The sequence below is a fragment of the Coccinella septempunctata genome, chromosome 3 (genome assembly GCF_907165205.1).
Source record: "Coccinella septempunctata chromosome 3, icCocSept1.1, whole genome shotgun sequence".
NCBI classification, from domain to species: domain Eukaryota; kingdom Metazoa; phylum Arthropoda; class Insecta; order Coleoptera; family Coccinellidae; genus Coccinella; species Coccinella septempunctata.
In genome coordinates this window covers 38748116-38773326 of record NC_058191.1, presented here as the reverse complement: position 1 = coordinate 38773326, position 25211 = coordinate 38748116, and the positions used below count along the sequence as shown (strand labels likewise).

Genomic DNA, 25211 nt, shown 5'->3' with positions numbered 1-25211 from the left:
AATTCTATACACTCCATATCCCAGGATATTGATGGAACCTCCTGATTTTCAGACAGAGTAGCAAATAGGTCATTTTAGGGGGGTCTAACCCCTTGCTCATTTTTGACCCAAAAAATCGAGATTTTCGAAATCGAGTTTTTGTGCTAGGGTGGAAGCCTAGGCAACGCTGATTATATAACCGGAAATCCCATTTGGATCAGACGAATATAACAGGAGATATCGCAGATTGAAAATTGCAATTTTTGAAAAAATGCCATTTCCAAGATGAAAATCTAAACGAAGGGAGATAGGCTCCCGAAAATGCTCGCAATAGATTCAGCGTGTTCGAAAACCTATATTTTCATACCAAAATTTCAAATATCTGGCCCTGTTTGGGAGAAAATAATATTTTTTTTTTTTCCACTTTTCATTTTCGAGTTGACTTCGAAGAGCTCTCTGGGGCGCAATTCTCTATTGAAGTATCAACTGTTTGGTTTTCCAGAATCTTCGGAACAAATTCTATACACTCCATATCCCAGGATATTGATGGAACCTCCTGATTTTCAGACAGAGTAGCAAATAGGTCATTTTAGGGGGGTCTAACCCCTTGCTCATTTTTGACCCAAAAAATCGAGATTTTCGAAATCGAGTTTTTGTGCTAGGGTGGAAGCCTAGGCAACGCTGATTATATAACCGGAAATCCCAATTGGATCAGACGAATATAACAGGAGATATCGCAGATTGAAAATTGCAATTTTTGAAAAAATGCCATTTCCAAGATGAAAATCTAAACGAAGGGAGATAGGCTCCCGAAAATGCTCGCAATAGATTCAGCGTGTTCGAAAACCTATATTTTCATACCAAAATTCCAAAAATCTTTTCCTGTTTAGGAGAAAATAATATTTTTTGTTTTTCCACTTTTCATTTTCGAGTTGACTTCGAAGAGCCCTCTGGGGCGTAATTCTCTATTGAAGCATCAACTGTTTGGTTTTCCAGAATCTTCGGAACAAATTCTATGCACTCCATATCCTAGGATAGTAATGGAACATCCTGATTTTCCGACAGAGTAGCAAATAGGTCATTTTAGGGGGGTCTAACCCCTTGCTCATTTTTGACCCAAAAAATCGAGATTTTCGAAATCGAGTTTTTGTGCTAGGGTGGAAGCCTAGGCAACGCTGATTATATAACCGGAAATCCCATTTGGATCAGACGAATATAACAGGAGATATCGCAGATTGAAAATTGCAATTTTTGAAAAAATGCCATTTCCAAGATGAAAATCTAAACGAAGGGAGATAGGCTCCCGAAAATGCTCGCAATAGATTCAGCGTGTTCGAAAACCTATATTTTCATACCAAAATTCCAAAAATCTTTTCCTGTTTAGGAGAAAATAATATTTTTTGTTTTTCCACTTTTCATTTTCGAGTTGACTTCGAAGAGCCCTCTGGGGCGTAATTCTCTATTGAAGCATCAACTGTTTGGTTTTCCAGAATCTTCGGAACAAATTCTATGCACTCCATATCCTAGGATAGTAATGGAACATCCTGATTTTCCGACAGAGTAGCAAATAGGTCATTTTAGGGGGGTCTAACCCCCTGCTCATTTTTGACCCAAAAAATCGAGATTTTCGAAATCGAGTTTTTGTGCTAGGGTGGAAGCCTAGGCAACGCTGATTATATAACCGGAAATCCCATTTGGATCAGACGAATATAACAGGAGATATCGCAGATTGAAAATTGCAATTTTTGAAAAAATGCCATTTCCAAGATGAAAATCTAAATGAAGGGAGATAGGCTCCCGAAAATGCTCGCAATAGATTCAGCGTGTTCGAAAACCTATATTTTCATACCAAAATTTCAAATATCTGGCCCTGTTTGGGAGAAAATAATATTTTTTGTTTTTCCACTTTTCATTTTCGAGTTGACTTCGAAGAGCTCTCTGGGGCGCAATTCTCTATTGAAACATCAACTGTTTGGTTTTCCAGAATCTTCGGAACAAATTCTATGCACTCCATATCCTAGGATAGTAATGGAACATCCTGATTTTCCGACAGAGTAGCAAATAGGTCATTTTAGGGGGGTCTAACCCCTTGCTCATTTTTGACCCAAAAAATCGAGATTTTCGAAATCGAGTTTTTGTGCTAGGGTGGAAGCCTAGGCAACGCTGATTATATAACCGGAAATCCCAATTGGATCAGACGAATATAACAGGAGATATCGCAGATTGAAAATTGCAATTTTTGAAAAAATGCCATTTCCAAGATGAAAATCTAAACGAAGGGAGATAGGCTCCCGAAAATGCTCGCAATAGATTCAGCGTGTTCGAAAACCTATATTTTCATACCAAAATTTCAAATATCTGGCCCTGTTTGGGAGAAAATAATATTTTTTGTTTTTCCACTTTTCAGTTTCGAGTTGACTTCGAAGAGCTCTCTGGGGCGCAATTCTCTATTGAAACATCAACTGTTTGGTTTTCCAGAATCTTCGGAACAAATTCTATGCACACCATATCCTAGGATAGTAATGGAACATCCTGATTTTCCGACAGAGTAGCAAATAGGTCATTTTAGGGGGGGTCTAACCCCTTGCTCATTTTTGACCCAAAAAATCGAGATTTTCGACATCGAGTTTTTGTGCTAGGGTGGAAGCCTAGGCAACGCTGATTATATAACCGGAAATCCCAATTGGATCAGACGAATATAACAGGAGATATCGCAGATTGAAAATTGCAATTTTTGAAAAAATGCCATTTCCAAGATGAAAATCTAAACGAAGGGAGATAGGCTCCCGAAAATGCTCGCAATAGATTCAGCGTGTTCAAAAACCTATATTTTCATACCAAAATTCCAAAAATCTTTTCCTGTTTAGGAGAAAATAATATTTTTTGTTTTTCCACTTTTCATTTTCGAGTTGACTTCGAAGAGCTCTCTGGGGCGCAATTCTCTATTGAAGCATCAACTGTTTGGTTTTCCAGAATCTTCGGAACAAATTCTATGCACTCCATATCCTAGGATAGTAATGGAACATCCTGATTTTCCGACAGAGTAGCAAATAGGTCATTTTAGGGGGGTCTAACCCCTTGCTCATTTTTGACCCAAAAAATCGAGATTTTCGAAATCGAGTTTTTGTGCTAGGGTGGAAGCCTAGGCAACGCTGATTATATAACCGAAAATCCCATTTGGATCAGACGAATATAACAGGAGATATCGCAGATTGAAAATTGCAATTTTTGAAAAAATGCCATTTCCAAGATGAAAATCTAAACGAAGGGAGATAGGCTCCCGAAAATGCTCGCAATAGATTCAGCGTGTTCGAAAACCTATATTTTCATACCAAAATTTCAAATATCTGGCCCTGTTTGGGAGAAAATAATATTTTTTGTTTTTCCACTTTTCATTTTCGAGTTGACTTCGAAGAGCTCTCTGGGGCGCAATTCTCTATTGAAGCATCAACTGCTTGGTTTTCCAGAATCTTCGGAACAAATTCTATGCACTCCATATCCTAGGATAGTAATGGAACATCCTGATTTTCCGACAGAGTAGCAAATAGGTCATTTTAGGGGGGTCTAACCCCTTGCTCATTTTTGACCCAAAAAATCGAGATTTTCGAAATCGAGTTTTTGTGCTAGGGTGGAAGCCTAGGCAACGCTGATTATATAACCGGAAATCCCAATTGGATCAGACGAATATAACAGGAGATATCGCAGATTGAAAATTGCAATTTTTGAAAAAATGCCATTTCCAAGATGAAAATCTAAACGAAGGGAGATAGGCTCCTGAAAATGCTCGCAATAGATTCAGCGTGTTCGAAAACCTATATTTTCATACCAAACTTCCCAATATCTGACACTGTTTAGGAGAAAATAATTTTTTTTGTTTTTCCACTTTTCATTTTCGAGTTGACTTCGAAGAGCTCTCTGGAGCGCAATTCTCCATTGAAGCATAAACTGTTTGGTTTTCCAGAATCTTCGGAACAGATTCTATGCACTCCATATCCTTAGACAGAAATAGAAGATCCTGATTTTTAGACAGAGTAGCAAATAGGTCATTTTAGGGGGGTCTAACCCCTTGTCCCATCAACTTAGAAATCTTCCCCAAAAAGTCCGTGCCAACTGAGATACGATGTTGTGGTTGAAAAAGGACGTACCATCAGAAGAATGCGACTTACCTAGGACGTCCTACGTATCATCTCTTCGTTACACACTCCCGTTGAGTTAACATAAATGATTTCTTTCGAGAATCAGCGCAAACACCGCCTACTTACCCATTAACTGTGTTAAATTATTGAAATGTATGATAATAGAAGGCGTCTCTGGCGCAGGTACCTAACCTAAATCGCCGGTGTCGTGAAAAAAACACCCTTTCGAGAATTCAGTCAATAACAACGTCGAGGCTACCTCCGCGCAGATTTTTGCGAAACGCTTCCCACGTGGTACCCCTTTTTCAGAATTTTAATGATAATGAACGGAGTCGACGACACTCTGATTTATGTGGACGGTGCATAAAGTTCCGAGAGTTATTTTCCTCAGGTAGAATCAGCGCAATATCAAAAGTCTTTGTTGTTGATCGGGTGGCCGGCCAAATTTGGAAAAGCGAGTCTGGTCCTTCGGGGGGTTATTTCTCCCGGGTCGTCATAGACGGTTGGGTCGTGGGAAAATTATTATTTTCCGACGTGGGACACCTCTTCAACTCCAGCAGACCGTGATCATTTCCTCCAGAAATCCATGAATATACTTCAATGCCGATCTTTTGTACAGGGTATCCCAAATTGCTCGATTTAGGCTGTTCCTGGTACTTCTAGATCGGCTGGGTAAGATACAGGCTGTTGACTAACCATAAAAAATGTTATTTTCAGTTTTATCTCACATATGGTTTTATCGAATGAAATGAATTTCAGACTATAGTTTTTCATTTATTTGATTAATCTTTTTCGACCACAAAATATAACTCACGTCCTCCAGTTTTCTCATTATGACCATTACGTACCACAAAATACCAAAAATTCAAAGAACCCAACTCATGAAACTAAATTGGATGCTATCTAATGAATATTTGAACGTTTTGTAAAATAAAAGTAATCTTCATATTTTCTCGTATAATGCGCCGTTTTCGAGTAATTTGATGATTAAAAATTATCTGAAAAATTTGAAAAATTACGTAATTTTGTTTTTCCAGAAGTAGCACAACTCATGATGAAAACTCAAAATGGCTATACAGGGTGTACTTTGGCTGAATACAACTCTGTTTAAAAGATCCACAGATGTATAGTCACAGATTTAGCTAGTTATTCTGAAGGTAATTTTGATTTTTCAGTGGTGGCACAGCTCATTATGAAAACTTAAACTGGCTATATCTTCTTATCAGGGCCGAATCAGAAAAATTGGTATAGGAAAAACGTGTTTCTTTTGACCTCAAGAATCTACTGTCAAAGACTCACCCTGTATTACTATTGAGGCTCACATACATTATTCTATGAAAAGGACATAAAGAACTTCAATACATTATAATACATTTTTTGCTCTAGAGTATTTCCAAAAAAAAGCATTGCATTAGATACAGGCAACCGGTGGATGGAAACCTATGGTCCTTTTGCCTGGCCAGCAAGATCAGCAGACCTAAATCGTTTTGTTTTTCTCTTATGTTAAAATTTTCAGTCAGTGGTTTAGGGTTTAGAGCAGAGGAGTCAGGAAAGCCATCAGAGCTGTTTCTCGCGTTATACTGTTGAATACAATGAATTATGTTAGAAAAAGATGTCGAATTGTTTACAGAATCATAGTACTCAATTTTAAATTTCTGCTCGAGATTTATTCAAATTGAGTGTAACATGAATTACGGGAATTTATTGAAGTTATGTTTCAGCTAACAAATGAAATTCTATGAATGGAAAGTTTTAAATCGTATCATAGAATCCTATCAAAAATGGGAATTTCACTAAAATGGTGATTTTGCCTTGAGTATAGAATATATCGACATTTTTGAAAAGCAATATTTTTTGTATAACATAAGATCAAGAAAATATATTATACCTTCCGTATTTAAAATAAAGAAGATTTTTTTTTTCCACCCTTACTACAGGAGATCAAAAAAAAAATTTAATATAGTATCGTATTCTCAGTGAAAAAGTGCCTGTAGAAAAATTTTGTGGTTTTCAGATATTTTCGAAATAAAGAAGTTATTTCACATTTTCGAAATCAACAAAATATCAAAATTCGACAAGACAACCAAAGATATCGTGAAACGGTTTCCACTAATGGACTTTTCACGAAAATCGAGCCTAGGACTCCTTTCAAAGTTTTAACCTACTTTTCTAGTCTGGAAGTACCAGAAACAGCCAAAATCAAGCACTTTGGGATATTCGAAAAGTTCCAACAAATTTTCTTCAGTAATTTTTATGTTTCATGTGAGACTCTTAACGGATCATAGAAATTGATTACGGTTTCATAGATTTAGAGGAGAGTCGGTGATTTTTAAATGGGACACTCCATATTTTTCAACCCAGTTTTTTAGTGGCAGATTTGTCCATAGCGGGATACTTTTCGTATCGATATTTGAAACAGTAATTTTTCAGAAACGCCCTGCAACTCGAGAAGAGCTTTTTGAAACGCATGCTTGACATCGCTAGGGATATTCTTTTCAAAACAAACAATGACAAGATGATTCAATGAAGTACAATCGCCGTTCCTAAAACAATATACTATAATTCCCAAGCTGATAACTTGCAACACACACATGGAAAAAGTTAGGAAACTTTCCGTGCACAATTGTAATGTCTTATGAATGTATAATAATCAGTCGGTTAATCGCACTACAAACCTTGTAAATTTGTGCCAACCAATGACTTATACCGTGTAAATTTTCGTGACGACTCAAATTATCATACATACCAACTTACATCATCAAACGTTCGACATTTTCAAGGTATCGTATAAGTTCGAAACGAAACATAATTCGGTAAATCGATATGGAACAATGATGGAATTGCACTATGCACCCTCCGTTTGTCGAGGAGCGCACTGTAATAATTCATATGCGTTCGATTCTTCTGATATCTCTCGATATAGCTTCAAGTGGAAAACTTAGTCGAACTTCGCCCAATATTTTTGATGGTTGAATACGGCGATGAAATATCGAACCACTCAGGTTCGGAGTAATAGGTAATTTTTTACATAATCGATATACAGTGTGGTCCAAGGAAAACCCCGATTTTCCGGCTTTAAAATCGAAAATGTGGAAAATCGCTCAGACCTGTCAATTTCTTATTCGAAGGGGAACAACTTTTCAGTTCTTCGTATTTCCGTAACTGCAACCCCCTAACGGGGGTGAGCAGAACCCTTTTATTTTGAATAGGGATGAAGGGTGTTGCCATACCTCATGTTGAAGATCCCATCTAGGACTATCTGATCCTGAAATTTCGTTTCAAAATTTCCATCGATAACGAAATGACAAGTAAAATAGTGAAAGAGTACTTGCTTCTGTGATTTGTTTATTAAATGCAGTGATATATGTTTGGCTGTAAACGATTCACGATTTCTGGTTCAATTTAACGGCATTCATTAATGATCCGAGTTCGAAAATCATCCAATGACTCAGGCTGGGTATCGTAAATCTTGGATTTCAGGTGACCCCGTGGAAAAAAGTCCAGTGGAACCAGATCAGGTGATCTGGGTGGCCACCGAGTATGTCACCTTCTTCCAATCCAGGCTTGAGGAAAATTTTCATCTAAGAACTGACGCACTGATTAAACGAAGTGAGGTAGTGCGCCATTCTGTTGGAAAATGATCGTTTGATGGTCTTCTGCATTCTCCAATACTTGCACGAGGGCTGGATAAAAAGCTTTAACCAATAGATCTAATTCAATTTGGCCAGTGACATTAGCGGGTATGAAAAAAAGTATCGATTATGTGATTTCCATACATACCCACCAAAACACTGATCTGGATCATCCTCATTCAGTTCCTGAACCAATCGTATCTTATAAGGATGGAATTTATGTTGTTCAAGGATTCTCATGATTGTGCATCGGACAATTTCCTAGTACTAAAGGTCGGATCCATTGCTACATGACCTGAGGCTGCCACGTCCCTCGCTTCTTCTCATCCATGCACCCTCTGACTGAACCAGTAGCGTCAGATTTGGCAACCAGTAGCAAAACGCAAGCAGCGGATACATTTTTTCCAGGAAGTCGTTCGCTGCATCGTTTACCAAACACAAAAGTAAACAAATCTACGTCAGTCGTCAATTTGACAGAAGTAGGGTTATCACCGATCACAGAGAGGGGTGGGTAGTACCCCCATCGAAAGCGAAGAGTAGTGTCTTCGGCCTTGGTATTTGTGAAATCCATATTATTACGTTTTTTAAGACAGATCGGACGAAAAGATAGTCAGTCGGCTCAGAAAAATATCGCGACTTGTAGATTTCTTATTTCTCTTTTGCGTCAAATGATTCATTCTTTGCCAGTATCGCTGGACAATCATAAGCGCCAATAAGCTCTAGATAAACATGACTAAGAACACAATTGGCATTACACACATCCTTCTATGTGAACTTTTATCATATCGACCTTCTAAATTCGATTGATATACATAATTAGTTGAAAATGAAATGCCTGTTACGATACTGCACGAGCTTGAATTGTTGTTATTGTTCTAATCAGTGAGATAGATAAACATTTCTCAAAAACCCCGTGAGAAATAGATGCCGTATGAAATAAAAAAAAAAGGATAGGCTGTTTACGGTATTACTGGAAGTTTCAGAGGTCTGAACATACTTTAGGGGGAAAATTCATCGTGAGCCCAATCGTTTGAGTCTTTTTCGGCTCAAAATTCGAAAATTACAATTGGAAAATAACTCTTCTCGTGAAAAAAATAGCAAGAAAAATGAACCGCGCGAATAAGCCATCGCAAATTCCCGACAGCCTTATGGAACTGCATTCCACATCAAAGTGGCGAATAAATCGCTCAAACTACGGCCGTAAGATTGTCCGTTTTACTATTTTTTTCGGCCGATCCATTAAATTTTATATGGGCAACCAAAAATGAAGCGCTTTCTCCTGCAAATCTCGACGAAATTACCTCTTATGGGCCCGCCATTAAAGTAATACGACGATTTCACGGACTAGGGCATTACCGTTCATATTATATCACGTATATAATATATACCGAGTATAATTTATCACTCATTTATTGCCATTGGAGGAGTTTATACGCCATTAAAGGCAGGCGTTTCGAACAAAAAAGTTGGAGGCAACGAGAAAAGGTCGTATATCATCGATTGTGATTTCTGGAACGAATTCGGAAATGTCTTCTATACGGATATTACCCGTTTTATTATTATTGTAAAGACCATTTCGCACATTCTACCGGCGTACCTTCTCGGCGATGGGAAATTTGAGACAAAATTAAAAACGCCTAGCGGTTGGCAAATATGCCCCGACTCTGAACGAATGAATTTGACTTAGCTGCGTTTCAACGAGTTGTTGCAACTTTCCGTATGCGTCCCCAATTCCTTTGAACACGTGATTTGAAGAGGAATGTCCTTTTACTTTTTGCGATAATGAAAACTGAATTTAGGCGTTCATAAAAACACTCCAGAGGGAGCTTTACGAGTTCCGAGTCTTGTGTCTCAGAATTTTGACTCGCCCTCTGAATTTTGACTTGTATCTCTGAATTCCGACTTTCAATTCAGAATATTGACTTGTACCTCAGAATTCCGACTTGTATCTCAGAATTCAGACTTGAATCGAAGAATTTTCCCTTCTATCTCAATATTTCGAATTGGGCTCTTCAGAATTCTGACATGTGAAAATTCCAACTGCTACCTCAAACTAGAAATTCCGATTTATATATCAAAATTACAACTTTTATCTCAAAATTATGACTTGTCACTCGATATTCTGACCTATATCTCAGAATTTCGACTCGCAACTCAGAATTCTGACTTGTGTCTAAGAATTCCGGCTTGTAACTCAAAATTCTGACTTGTATCTGAGAATTCCAACTGCTATCTCAGAATTCCCACTTGAAATTAAGATTTCTTGTATCTCAGAATTCCGACTTTTGTCTCCGAATTTCCACTTGCAATTCAGAATTTTGACTTGTATCTCAGATTTACTCCGACATGTAACTAGAAATTCAGATTTTTGCATCAAAATAACGACCTGTAAAGCAGAATTCCCACTTTTCTCTCGAAATTATGACATGTATCTCCAAATTTCGACTCGCAACTCAGAATATCATCTGCTTTCTCAGAATTACGACTTGAAATTCAGAATTCTGACTTGTATCTCAGAATTCTTCCGACTTATAACTAGAAATTCTGATTTGTGTATCAAAATGACGACCTGTAAAACAAAATTCCCACTTTTCACTCGAAATTCTGACTTGCATCTCAAAATTTCGACTCGCAACTCAGAATTCCAACTGCTCTCTCAGAATTACGACTTGAAATTCAGAATTCTGACTTGTATCTCCAAATTTCGACTCGCAACTCGGAATTCCAACTGCTCTCTCAGAATTACGACTTGAAATTCAGAATTCTGACTTGTATCCCAGAATTCCTCCGACTTATAACTAGAAATTCTGATTTGTGTATCAAAATGATGACCTGTAAAGCAGAATTCTCACTTTTCACTCGAAATTCTGACTTGGTATCGCCAAATTTCGACTCGCAACTCAGAATTCTGACTTGTATCTAAGAATTTCGACTGGTAATTCAGAATGCTGACTTGTATCTCCAAATTTCGACTCACAACTCAAAATTCCAACTGCTTTCTCAGAATTACGACTTGAAATTCAGAATTCTGACTTGTATCTCTACTTATAACTAGAAATTCTGATTTGTATATCAAAATGACGACCTGTAAAGCAGAATTCCCACGTTTCACTCGAAATACTGACTTGTATCTCAAAATTTCGACTCGCAACTCAGAATTCTGACTTGTATCTAAGAATTTCGACTTGCAATTCAGAATGCTGACTTGTATCTCCAAACTTCGACTCGCAACTCAGAATTCCAACTGCTCTCTCAGAATGACCACTTGAAATTCAGAATTCTGAATTGTACCTCAGAATTCCTCCGACTTGTAACTAGAAATTCTGATTTGTATATCAAAATAACAACCTGTAAAACAATATTACCACTTTTCACTCGAAATTCTGACTCGAATCTCAAAATTTCGACTCGCAACTCAGAATTCCGACTTGTATCTAAGAATTTCCACTTGCAATTCAGAATGCTGACTTGTATCTCCAAATTTCAGCTCGCAACCCAGAATTCCAACTGCTTTCTCAGAATTACGACTTGCAATTCAGAATTCTGACTTGTATCTCAGAATTCTTCCGACTTATAACTAGAAATTCTGATTTGTGTATCAAAATGATGACCTGTAAAGCAGAATTCCCACTTTACACTCGAAATTTTGACTTGGTATCTCCAAATCTCGACTCGCAACTTAGAATTCTGACTTGTATCTAAGAATTTCGACTTGTAATTCAGAATGCTGACTTTTATCTCCAAATTTCTACTCGCAACTCAGAATTCCAACTGCTTTGTCAGAATTACGACTTGCAATTCAGAATTCTGACTTGTAACTCAGAAAATGACGACTTATCACTCAATATTCTGACTTATCACTCGATATTCTGACTTATCACTCGATATTCTGACTTATCACTCGATATTCTGACTTATATCTCAGAATTTCGACTCACAACTCAGAATTCTGACTTTTGTCCAAGAATTCCGACTTGTAACTCAGAATTCTGACTTGTATCTGAGAATTCCGACTTGTATCTCAGAAATCCCACTTGCAATTCAGATTTTTCTGACTTGTAACTGGAAATTCTGATTTGTGTATCAAAATAACGACTTGTATCTCAGAATTCCGACTTGTCACTTAGGCTCGTAACTCAGAATTCTGACCTATATCTCTAGAAACATCTGCGTATAATTTTCTTCGTCATATCATCCATAAATGAGACTATCCGAAATTTCTGTGCGACCCTTGAAAAGTAATCGATAAGGCAAAGCGAGAAATGGAATTCCTGACCTAACGGCAGAAGCTGAAGCGATCCTTCCGCTCGAATAGACACGAACGATTCCAGAAAATGAATCGAATCAATTAAGAACGAGAAACTTGTACGGTCGATTTTTCACGACGAGCTAGGACGGTGGAATTTCCACCGATGGAAGAGAGCGCGCGGCGGCACTAGCTAAGCTAGGTAGGCCTTTCGGCTCTTCACAAAGACCGTACGCGTGTCGATGAACCTGGTGGTATCCTTATTGACGAGAAAATGCGAATCCTACCGCGAAAAGCAACAAGATTAGAATTTTAATTTCGCCACGCGAGGATTTCTGCTGCCGAGGAGTATTATTGCGAGTGGTTCTGATGTATTTACAGAGTCTGCCTTACTCTTATACGCAATTATGTACAAAAATCCAATATTTATCAGAAAAAACTCCACATAGTTGCGAGGGGTGATTCTTGGTCAAAAAATAATGTGTGACTTCCAAATGAAATTTTTTTTTGGACTGCTCGTGCTTAGAAACATCCCTTCAAAGAAGGCATCTGAGAAGCAATTTTTCAATTTCTTCCTTATTATTATTGCTTTCTCACTTCTATAGAACAGGGGCTCTGTAGGTCGACAGAACCGACTTATACAGGGTGAGTCTTTGACCCGTACAAATATTTCAACTGTAGATTCTTCATGTTGAAAGGAACACTATCTTCCCATACCATTTTTTCCGAATCTTCTCGGTTTAAAAGATACAGGCTGTTGAAAAACCATCAAAAAAATTTATTTTTAATTCTATCTCACAAACGGTTTTATCGAATGAAATGAATTCCGGAATATAGTTTTTCATTTATTTGATGAATCTTTTTCGAATAAAAGATATCACCCACGTCTTCCAGTTTTCTCACTATGACCATTACTTATCATAAAAATACCAAAAATTCAAAGAACCCAACTCTTGAAACTAAGTTGGACGCTATCTAATGAATATTTGATCGTTTTGTGAAATAAATGTATTCTTCATATTTTTGATGTTCAAAAATAAAAAAATATCTGTGGAAAATTGGGTAATTTGGCTGAATGCAACTCCGTTCAAAAGATCCACAGATGTGTAGTGTCACAGATTTAGCTTGTTATTCTGAAAGGATTTTTGTTTCTCCAGGGGTGGCATAGCTCATTATGAAAACTTAAAATGGCTCTATCTTTTTATCAGGTCCGAATCAGAAAAAATGGTATAAGAAAAAAGTATTTCTTTTAACCTCAAGAACCTACTGTTGAAATATTTTTACGAGTCAAAGACTCACACCGGGTTGTATCACTTCAACCCTTATATTTTGAATAGGAAAGATGGGGTAAGTGATACCTCATTTGAAAGGCTTTCTATTCAAGTTCAGCACATTGAATTTTTTTCAATGAATCCATTATAAAAAACCAGTGAAGATCAATCATCGAAATAGCTGAATAAATGCGTGAAAATTCGATTGATTCACAATGCAAGCTTGTAGGGAAGACCAACATTGTTTAAAATTCAAACGTGAGTATTTCGAAAACGACTGGATTGAATGGAAAAAACTAAATATGCTGAACTCAGAATAGAAAGGCCTCTCGAATGGGGTTTCACTTACCCCATCTTCCCTATCCAAAATAAAGGGAATGGGGTTGTAAAACTAAGGGTTGAAACGATGCGGTTTTGAAAATGATCTTAAAAGTTACCATCCTGTAACCGAAAACCGACGTTTCCGAGTGTTTATACATTATTCGATTCTGCCGAACTACTGAGACGCTGTTTCGTAGTTTTGAATGTCCCACTCTGTATACAAGTCTCGGCATGCATAGCCACTATAATGAGTTCTATAATAGGTTATAGGCATCGACAAATTTCATATTTAAACCTAGTTAACTAACAAAGTAAGAGCACTAATGGTACGGCGATAGATTTGGCACAAATTCTCCTTGTGTATTCTAATGAGGCGACTTTTATGGTAAATCAGGTTATGTTTATGTCGCCGCTAATTTGAAATATTACGAGAGCGCCAAGTAGGAGTTCCCGTTTTCGGAAACTTCGATTATAGTTCGATTTTATTGTGAGAAAGTTATTTACCCAGAAGGCTGCGTAATGAAATACGAACCGGGAATAATGATAACGACCGATACTCGACTACTCTACTACACTATATATTGCGGAGCGAGATAAAACAATTCTCGGTAACGTTTATATTTTGTTGCGATAATCATCGGAAATTCGATGCATTTCAATCTGCTCTAGTGGAAGCGTAATAAGCAATCACGTCGGTCATCTGACACTGAACCGCGGTCATTATGTCGAGGAAAAACTGTTACGGCCCCGATAAAAATCTGTCCGTTATAGCCTGCAAATTGATAGCCGAGACGCGGCCGAGGCTAGCAAACATGCGAGACAATTGACAGTTTTTTGCCGAAATGCATATTACATTTTTTCGTCGACCCATATGACTTATAGTAGTCAGTAATCACCTGTTTGCAGGCCTCGGCCACGTCGCCGTAGTTGCCAATAGGGAATTCTCCTCAATTTGCGTTATCACTGCATATGCAAGTTTAAACAAAATAATTATGAGTTTAATTCATGATTTTTTCAAATGCACCGCGGAAACTATTCAAAATCAATCTTCAAATATGGGGTTTTAAAATTTAAATCGCTTGGTTTCGAGTTCACGATTTGGCAACAGCGCCTACTAGACAATGAAAAGAACAATGTCCGATCAGCTTGTTTATAAAATAACAGCTGTTGATTTACAGGCGCGTACTTACTGGCGAGCCTCAACTGCAACCGGCCATAAAAATCTCATAAAATTTCACGACCTTCCTCGTTCATCGCAGACTTCATAGACAGCCATCTTTGTCTATCTCATCTTGATAATGTATTTGTTGTCCTTTATTATCAAGGCATATTTCAGTCGATGTTGCCTACTTGTGCAATCGAAATGAAACGCTTTAAATTTTAAAAACCCGTTTGTATTTTTCATTTTTAAGTGCTTAAAATAATTTTTTTGGGAAACGGTTGAAATGGTTATTTCAAAATGTGACGTTTCAAAGACATTTCATAAAAAATACATCATTTTCGTCAGAAGGAGTATTCCCTATTCCCGCAGCTCTGCAAGGATGGTACTAATCCATATAACTATCACTAGGCATTCTTGATTATTATGAAAAATTAAATTCAAACCACGTTCTTAACTCACTCGTTGAATCTAACCGATTTCCTAAAGAATTAATTCGTCAAAAGCAAATGACAGTTTTTAATACACTTGAGTTTTCTTTTTTTTAATACACTTGAGTTTTCATTTAATCGTAGGTTAACGAAATGTACTCAATCATCCATCTCGTATCATAGTGACGACGGCGGAAGAAAAAAGTTTGGGGTCAAAAAGTGTCTGTGGACGAAAAATACTTGCTTTGAAAAATTGAATTCGCTAGTTTTCATGAGTGAATTAAGAACGAATAGATAGTGATAGCGATATGGATGTCGGAACCATCCCTCCAGAGCTGAGATAATAGGGAATACTCCTTCTGACGAAAATTATGTATTTTTTATGAGATATCTATGAAATGTCACATTTTGAAATAACCATTTCGACCGTTTTCCAAAAAAAAAAAAAAATCTTAAGTACTTAAAAATGAAAAATAAAAGTGGGTATTTAAAATTTAAAGCGTTTCGTTTCTATTGCACAAGTTGGCAACATCGACTGAAATATGAGTTGACACTTAAGGACAACAAATACCCTATCTAGATGAGATAGACAAAGATGGCTGTCTATGAAGTCTGCGACGAACGAGGAAGGTCGTAAAGTTTTATGGGATATTTATGGCCGGTTGCTGTTGAGGCTCGCCAGTGAGTAAGCGCCTTTGGATGGCTGTAAATCAATAGCTGTTATTTTATAAACAAGCCATCCTTCTTTTCATTTTCTATTAGGCGCTGTTGCCAAACCGTAAACTAGAAACGAAGCGATTTAAATTTTAAAACCTCATATTCGAAGAATGATTTCGAATAGTTTCCGCAGTCCATTTGAAAAATTCGTGAATGGGACTCATAATTATTCAGTTTAAACTTGCATATGCTGTGATAACCCAAATTGAGGAGAATTCTATATAATACTACGGCGAAGTAGCCGAGGTCAGCAAACAGGGAAGTATTCACTTTCATAATGGTATATAGAAATCGACGAAAAGCTGTCTATTGTCTCGCCTATTTGCTAGCATCGGCTATCAATTTGCAAGCTGTAATAGACAGTTTTTCGTCCTTGGTACAATTTTATAAATGAAACTAGAGCCCTGTTTTGCGTTGTCGTCACATGATGTGAAAACGGCTGAACCGATTTTAATGATTTTTTCTTTGAAACCTTCTTCAAACTCTGTAGAATGTTTTAAAGGAAGAAATATTCGAAAAAGTTGCCTAGGAAACTGGGAAAATCAAGATCCATAATCCAAATTCAAATTTCGCGCGCAAGTGTATGATGGGTAACCTACCCTCCGAAGACAAGATATTGACACTTGCTGGGGGTTGACAGTTGACAAATGAACTCGGAGATATGGATTTATCACCATAGATAACTCTAAACCAGGGGTGGCCAACCGCAGCAGCGATTGTAATTAATACGACGAATAGACAGATGCCTCTATTACTATTTAATTAAATATTCTGAAAGTTTTATACTCGGAGGATTTCGTCAGTAAATAGTAGACCTTGAGTCTCATCTGATTGGCCACCATCGCCCCAAACAGATCTCGACGCTTTCAAAAGACCAACAACACTCACCATTCGAACTCTTCAGGTCCCTGTGAATCAGCGAAATCGGCGCGCCGCAGTGCAGGTAATCCATCCCCCTGGCGATCTGGATGGCCCAATCGACCAGCACGTCCGGCCTGATCTTCCTGCCGGCCAGCACCCTGTTCAACGAGCCGCCCCTGCAGTATTCCAGCACCAGGCACAGGTTCGGCTCCTGCAGGCACACGCCCTCCAGCGACACTATGTTCTCGTGTTCGAGCAGACAGAACAGTTTCGCCTCCTTAAGCACGTTCTCCACGACCGCGTTTATGTCGGCGTCGGAGTCCTGCCGCGCCGCCTTGACCGCCACCTCCCTGCCGCCGCCGCGGTCCCCCCACACGCCCCTGTACACCTTACCAAAACCGCCGACGCCGATCACCTCCTCGAGCTCCAGTTCGGAGAAGTCTATCTTGATGGGGTGGATGTCGGACATGATGGTGTTCATGGCGCTTATCGGATCGTCGTAGGAGACGAAGTTGGACGGGAATATGCCGACTTTGTCGTCGATCTTCCCCGTCCACCAACCCTCGTCGCCCGAGATCTTCGCGTCCTCGGACAGGACCTGCAAATAAAACGCTGATAAAGCAACAGTTACCAGAAGCTCACACCATAAAATTAGAAAATCGAGCTAGACTAGAAGCTGCCAACTACCGCTCATAACTTCTATCGGTCGCTAGTAATTAGGTCGCAAGACCTAAGAACCAGTAGCGTAGGAACGACCCCCGAGCCTAAGTACACAGGCTGAAACTTTGACTTGCACATATACACTGCGCAAAAAAATTAACGCATATTATGGAAATCTCAAATTCATTCTACAACTGAAGGTGTTCTCAATGATAATTATTTTTATCAGAATTATGCATGCATATGTAATCCACTTTCAACGATTTTCTTCAATACAGATGTTTTTTCCCAGCAGGATTGGAAAAAGATGATATTATCAGATTTTGAATGTATTGGCTCCATTCTAAAATCAGTTGTTCTCGATCAATTCTAGTGATCAATAGTTTTTCTTTCGTTTGATTTTCTACACTCGATCGCTATGCAACGCGAAACACGCAATTTGACCCAAGAGGAATGTGCCCAAGCGGTAGTTTTGCGAGAAGAAGGGTGGACATACACAAGAATTGCAGAAAGGTTTGGAGCTTCCCATACAAGTGTATCCAGAATGTTGCAGCGATTCAGGGAGACGGGTATGAATGTCCGAAGACCAGGACAGGGTAGACCACGGGTAACAACTGCCATTCAAGAACGTTACTTGAGAGTTTCTTCGTTGAGACAACGGTTTGCAACCGCTCGCCTCCTTCAAATTCTGCTTGAGCAAACTCATGAGGTCCAAATTAACACTCAGACAATAAGAAATCGCCTCAATATGATTTAAGGCCTCGTGTCGCGGCAAGACGCCCAGCTCTTACCCCAGCCCATCGAAGGGCGCGTTTGGATTTTGCGAGAGAGCATATCCATTGGAAGAGGCCGATTGGGATAGAGTTCTCTTCACAAATGAGTCTAGATTCTGCCAGACCCTATCGTTCGCGCGCATCGTTCAGCAGTACCTTGAAGAGGTTCATGTCTCTCGAATGGAATGACCAGCAAGAAGTCCATATCTCAATCCGATTGAGCAGGTTTGGGACAACCTCAATAGAAGGCTGATAAGTTCAGAAAATCATCCAGCTACTCTTAATGGCTTAGGAATCCAACTCGGAGAAATCTGGGAAGGTTTAGATCAGAACATTTTAAGATCACTCATTTTGAGTATGAACCGTCGTTGCAGAGCTGTAATTAACGCAAGGGGTGGAAATACCAAGTATTAAATCATTTATCAGCATTTCAGTATTTTGAAAATTGTTCATTTCTCTTCTTTCACATAAGATTCGGTGAAATCCTGAATTTTTCTTCCATTTAATATGTCTTGTTTCGTTCAAAACCTTCCCGAGAGAACATAAAAAATAAGTTATAAAGTCAATGTATAGTTAACTTTCATTGAAATTGAGATTTTCAGAATGTGCGTTAATTTTTTTGCGCAGTGTATATTGTTTATCCAGGCAGTATTTATAGATTTCATGTACAGGATGATTTGATAGCAGTGATTACCTACTCGTACTCAGAAATGCAGTTGAAAAAGTTGATACAAGTGCCAAATTTTAAATCAGTTCGTTGCTAATTTCAAGATTTATTAAACTTAGAGATTTTTCTCTGAGGAGTTCTGACATTTTTCTGGAGAACTTCCACAGCTCTGTCCTGGTCAGTTCTAGCAGTTTGCTTTTACAGAGCCATCTATTGCCCTCTACAGAAACTAATCTCCAATCCGACTGGACGGACGTCAATGCCCAATATATGGAAATGTGCATAGATAATTGAGTAAGTTAAGCCAGAACAAATACAGCTTATTTGTTATCAGTGTGAACAATTCTCACAAAGATAAATACTTCGAATACGAATGAGATGTTAACTGCGAAGAGGGTATCTTCGAAAAATGCCTCACCTCAACAATTTGTCCCTTACGAAGTGTGAGTTCATCCTCCCCTTGCGCATCATAATCATAAAGAGCTGTACCCAACTTGTATAGGTGTGGCCCCCTATGCGGCCTTTCGGATGAGGTGTTTGTACTGCTGAAAGTGCTCCCATTGCGATGGAACGATTCCATGGACCTCTTCGGCACTAGGCACAGGTCTACGGGAGGCATCCGTCAAAAGTCGGATACAATGTCAAATTGGCTGGAATTGAAAATAAATCTGTTATCAAATATGAACAAACTGAATCACAAAGAGGCTTTTGCATTTGGGATTACATAATCATAGATTACTTATGGTGATCATCGTATCTGCATTGTTTCTGATAATTTACAGTTCATGATCAAACAAATAACAAAAAGAAATTCCCCAGTACTCATAGGAGAAAAATTCAATTCCAGAATGGAGACAATTTCAAATAATTTTCACTTGGGGAAAAATCTGCAGCCAATTTTTGTTTCTACATTCTACAATTAAGTTATTTATATTAAAATTGCATTAAGATGAATGAAATATATCCTTGAAGGATGAGTCCTTGATTTAGTAATCTTCAGTAATTATACAGGGAGAAACTAGACTGGAGCATCAATCAAAATTCTATCAAAGTAATTTCATTGTAATGATGATTATCCAAAGTATTTCACCTAAAAACACGAAATGTTTATCAATAGCTGAATTTTATGTTGATATATTAAGTTAGTAGTTAATTAGTATATCTATAGATATGAAAAAAATCATTGATTTTCTCCGGAATTCCAAGTTTATATACCTATATAAGTAAATAAATTCATCTGATAAACACATACATAAATATTGTAATATGATTTGAAATTTGAGCAATAAAAGAAAGTAAAATACTAGATATAGGTATTAGGAATTCGAGTGGGATTTGTGTGTTTCTTCAAAATATTCAGGAAATAGTAGAATTTTCCCAAATGTCAAAATTCAGATGTGAATAGTAAATAAACAGAATTGTTACCTATTCCGAATCTCGGGAAAACATCAAAGTCTATTCCTTCTGTGCCATAGGAAATGATTCCACTAGAAGAAATCCTACACATAGCACTTCCTGGGTAAATTACACTAAAAACAAATACAATTTCGAACCAGGTGGTCAAGGAATCAACACTGCACAATTCACAGAAAAATTATATGAACTCTCAGAAACCCACTTCTCGCCGAGGATTTCGAATTATTATTCACGCGCGTTTTGAATCGAAATGAACTCACTTCTATCTCATTTTTTTTTTACTTTTCTTGTGTTTTCAAATGTCAGCAGCAGATCCTACTTGCGGCCATATTTTCGTCGTCTTTTCTTCCCAACACCGACCACAGACTGCTGTTTTTGATGCAAGTAGTGAAAGAGAGAGTCTATTACCGATGAGGTAGAAATCTTTTTTCAAAAAGGACGGCGCCATCTCGTGAATGATCATCACAACCGCGACGTAACTTTACAGAACACTGTGAGGATACAGAACACTGCAGATTATAGAGTAAAAGGATAGGAAACGAAGCGACTAAAGTGATGTGAGCGCCATCCGTGTTTCAAATGTGTTTTTAAGGGACATTTACAGAAACATGACATTTCTGAGGTTTCAGATGGCCATTTTGATCAAATTGAAATTTTCAGCTATATACGGACCACACCCTCAATAAATTCGGATGTGAACTGTGACTTACAAATTTTATTAAACACTCGATGAACAAAGGCATAAATAAAACAATAGACAAAGTATATCGAAAATTAATTATTATTCACAGCGTCACTTTCTACAGAACTAGAGCTCGATTCATTTTTACTCTTTTTAGTGGCATAATAAGTCACCCAATGCTGGTAATGCTTCCTCTGCTTCTCTAAGACCAGGTGAGAACTGAGATGTTCTTTATAATGGATACCAGATGGAGGATCCTTCAAATTGTACCTCCCAAGTGGACAACTGTGAAGTTCTCCATCGCTGACGTTCTTGCAACGGCATTTTATCTCCCCTTCAGATGATGCCATGCTGGAAGAGTCCAAAGACTTATCGACTTTCGAACATTTTTTCAAATAATCCAATCTTTCTTGTGCTACTTTCGGAAGCCCTGAACGGAATTTACATAAATTGCCATCATCAGGAGTGGGTTTGTGCAAGATGTAATTGGTGATGTTGGTGGTATCTCTTTTGGTATGGGTAGAGCTGGAACTCATGAATTTATCGTTATTGAATAGCTCTGCTATTCTGTTAAAGGATTCAGGTTTTTCTTGAATGGTCAAATACTTCTCCTCTGCTTTGTGTTGAGGGAAGTCTATTTGTTTTAATGATTTGGTACTGTCCAGAAGAGGAATCCTCAGTAATATGCTTTTATCCGATGACTTGTGCTTGTGTTTACTCTTGTTCAGTACTAGTTTATATGTTGGTGTAAAAAGGGAGAGTACTGTGTTTTTCGGTATCTCATCAACCTCTTCTTCTTCTTCTTCTTCCTCTTCTTCTCCTAAGAATTGGGGATCAATGGCAAACTGTCTCCCAACTATTGGTGCTTCTTCTGCATTTGTTTGATGTTCAACATCGTTCTTCTCGTTTGGAATCGAATCATTTTCCTCTTCTTGTTCTGTTTTTATAGGATTCAAGTTTTCGTCTTCTCGTTTCCCTTCTTCTTCATCAAAATTGCCTCTAGGATATGTTCTTTTCGATTCTTCCACTTCACTTTGCTCTTTGAGGTCTTCTTCTTTATCAGTACTTGTCTGTTTGTTTTCTTCGTAGCTTTTCTCTGATATCTCAACGTCTTCCATATACTCGTAAAGGTTTTCTATTGTAGTTTTCGGTACGAGATCATCGAGATGGTCGATGAAACTCCCAGCATTTGGGGCTTTTTTACCTTCCTGCTCATCAACGAACTCTTCCGTGTCTTGATCGTGATCCTCGTTTTCACTGTCTTTATCCTCCACAAGTTTCAAGTTATCCAGATACGAAGGAGTCCGCATCTCCCCGGAGAGTTTTGCCTCGGTCGGTTGATTCTCAACTGAGGCTGCAGCTCTCCTGTCCGGAAGTTCCTCTTTCTCCGTCAGGGATTTATAGAAAACGTCACCGCCTTGCTGTTTCACCTCGATGTCGGATTCCTGTTTATTCAACGAGAACCGTTTCATCCTGTACTTCGGTTCCACGTAAGGGTTCTGCATCGCTTGCTCCAACTCCGCTTGCTGGTTCACATCGACCTTGCTGGAAGGGAGGAACATTTTCTTCAGAGACGGGGTCCTCTGTACACTCCTCGATTTCTTCTTCAGACTGGATTCTGACGCGCTAGTATTTGTTTCCACCACAACTGGTACGTCACTTGGGGTTTCTTGGACGTCTTCAGATACTTCTGTTTTTTCGGTCGCTGTTTCATCCACGATTTCTGGGCACATGACTACAGTAACTCCTTGGAATTCACAGCTTTTATTCTTGGATAACCTTGCCTGGCTGGGGTCTGTATTGACGCCAATTGACCTATACTCAATGACGCTCTGGCTGCTCTCATCCAAGCTCACTTGTAAATTGACGTCGACCGCATTGGGTAATCGAGTCACATGACCATCCCTTTTCATCAGATACTCCTTGAAGCCGAACAAGTAGTAACTGTTATCCCGACTGGCCACAGTTTGTGTAATGGCCGATGGTTTAGTGTTCGGCCAATGGTCGCTGGACATTATTTCGAAAAGGCTGGTTTTGGAATCGCACTGAGTCCAAGCGTTGCGTCTGAACCCCAATTGGGAGGGCGTTTTGTCCATCTTCATCCCCCGTCCTTCAGACGTCCTCGGCGGATATTCGGCGGGTTCAGATTCGAAAAAACCCGAAAGACTTTCGGGTTTTTCCTCGTGGTAGTCTTGCATCTCCGAAGGCGAAACATCTTTTTGCCGAGATTCTTTGGGTTTTTTGCCGGTCTTTTTGTTGACCGCGTGAGAGGCTTCCACGCTGGTACTCTGGTTGACCATAATTTTGGTTTGGACAGCGTGGGTTTGGGGTGGATCCCTTAGTTCCGGATCTTTCACGACGGATTCGTAGACGAAGTTACTTCTGGTGGATACTTGAGGAGGGTCAGACGGTGGAATGTCCAGGCTGAGTATATTCTGCAGTTGGAGAGGTTTTCTTATGTCGATATTCGGCATCTTTTGAACTTTAAGTCGCTGTTTCGAATCCTCGATGTCCTTGGCGATATTCTCCCTCACCTTTTTCAGCAAATCGTGAATTTGACCCTTCAAACAGCACTTCTCGCAGTTTTCGATGGTGTCGCATACGTGCTCAGTCTTGTCTTTCATTATTTTCTGTTGTTCATTGAGCAGCCTCTCGTTCTGCTGCTTCACCAGGAGATTATTGAAGTAGGATTTTGCCAAATCTAATTCGTTCTCGATGGTCTTACTCTTCAGGGAATCGTGTCCCTTCTTGGCCCTGGCCAGTTTTCTTTCCAGTTTAGATATGTGCTGTATCTGATTCTCCAGTTCTTTTTTTATGTAAGCTTCAGTTCTGAGGACGCTGAACAGATTTATCTGATCACTCTTTGATCCCACCTCCCCCACTCTGAGAAGAGGGATGTAGACAACATGTTTCTCGCAATAATTATCCACCAAATCTTTGCCATTCTCCTCGTTGCATTTGCGACATTTCTCTATATCTTTCCTTAACTGCGTAAGTTCATGTTGGAAACCATCGAGCAGACATCGACTATCTTTTATATTTTGAATGTTGATCAGTAGGTCGCCAATTGGAGGGCTGTTGGAAGTATTTGGCGTTGGTGTGGAATCTGTCACATTTTCCGATACATGAGGTGGTTTTTGAGGATGGCGATGTTTGGGTGGGGAATTCGGTGGCGTTTTAGGGAAAGGATGAGGTGACGTTCCAACAAAATCTTTGATGGGGCTGACTCCCCTTTCCTGCACTGAAAAATTAAAGAAAGTCAATTTTTGATCAAGTGAAATACTGATCAGCATTCAATTCCTTCTTTTTTCGAAAATATACAGCGATTTTTTATGAAATTTCCCTTTATCGGGTGTGAGGCAGAAATTCTAATATAAATTCTTTCAAAAACCCTTCTGCTTACCAACTCTCGACGGTTTCAATACTTGCTGGAACGCCTTCTGAATGTTTTTCTCGCTCTGCTCTATGACCGAGGAAATTTGCGGAAGCAGCTCGTTGAAAACGTCAACTTTATTCAAGACATCGGCGTTGTTTATGCTCTGAGTTATCTCGATTCCGCATTGGGTGGCGATCGTAGTGTGGTTCTTGGCTGGTCTGGATACGAAGATCTCTTCTTCTGTTGATGTAAGAGGAGTCGTTTTTCTAACGTTTTGATCATTTCTATGACCTCGTTGTTTTCTGGTCGAGTGTCCCTTGTTTTTGTGTACATTTTCCTGTCTGTAGGTCCTGTAATGTAGAATATTCAAGTGAGAAGATCATATATACATATTTATTGTCGAGAGGCGGGGACTTTGAAGTGAGAAATTTATTATTATTATCATTAATAAGAATTAATTCAGATGCAAACCACCGGTTGACATGATAATCAACAAGTTTAACGATCAGAATCGAGCAACGAAAGGAAGTATGTTCCATCGAAGAAGAGTGGATGCTGACCATGGTTTCGGTCTCATTAGACCTCGTCAGAACAACACAACTCCTTCTCCGTAGGAAAACGCTTGGAATTGACAGACCCTAAGTAAATACCAGTAGTTGCTTCTGAGTATTATCATGTATTCAAGCGCCATCTAGTATGCAACGAGATCCAGTTCAATTCCCATATCGGAACCCAGACGAAGGCAATGGCATATGTCCCATATTTCTTTTTTATCAGTACGCTTTATAATTCTTCGACCAATTTTCGTTAGATACAGCTCGCGAAGATGGCACTTGACAAGCAATTATTATTCTATGAAAGCGAGAACGAATTAGAAAAAATTG

At 38.8% G+C, this 25211-nt stretch overlaps 2 protein-coding genes across 2 annotated transcripts in view; both read right to left on the bottom strand.

Annotated features, from left to right (window-relative positions):
* LOC123310513 (mitogen-activated protein kinase kinase kinase 10-like) overlaps positions 1 to 20658 on the bottom strand; it is a 49485-nt gene extending 28827 nt beyond the window's left edge. The window contains exons 1-3 of the mRNA XM_044894009.1: positions 20279 to 20658; positions 19272 to 19503; positions 16781 to 17351 (exon numbers count right to left, since the gene is read on the bottom strand). Coding sequence (XP_044749944.1) covers positions 16781 to 17351; positions 19272 to 19472 — 772 coding nt within the window. The 5' untranslated portion in view covers positions 19473 to 19503; positions 20279 to 20658. The remainder of the gene's footprint in view (positions 1 to 16780; positions 17352 to 19271; positions 19504 to 20278) is intronic.
* A 374-nt stretch (positions 20659 to 21032) lies between these two features.
* LOC123310421 lies at positions 21033 to 25018 on the bottom strand. Its single transcript, XM_044893888.1, has 3 exons — positions 24978 to 25018; positions 24355 to 24677; positions 21033 to 24192 (listed from the first exon to the last, which is right to left on the bottom strand). Exons 1-3 carry the CDS (start codon positions 25016 to 25018, stop codon positions 21044 to 21046), a joined length of 3513 nt encoding a protein of 1170 aa, XP_044749823.1. The 3' UTR covers positions 21033 to 21043.
* Between the last annotated feature and the right edge of the window lie 193 nt (positions 25019 to 25211).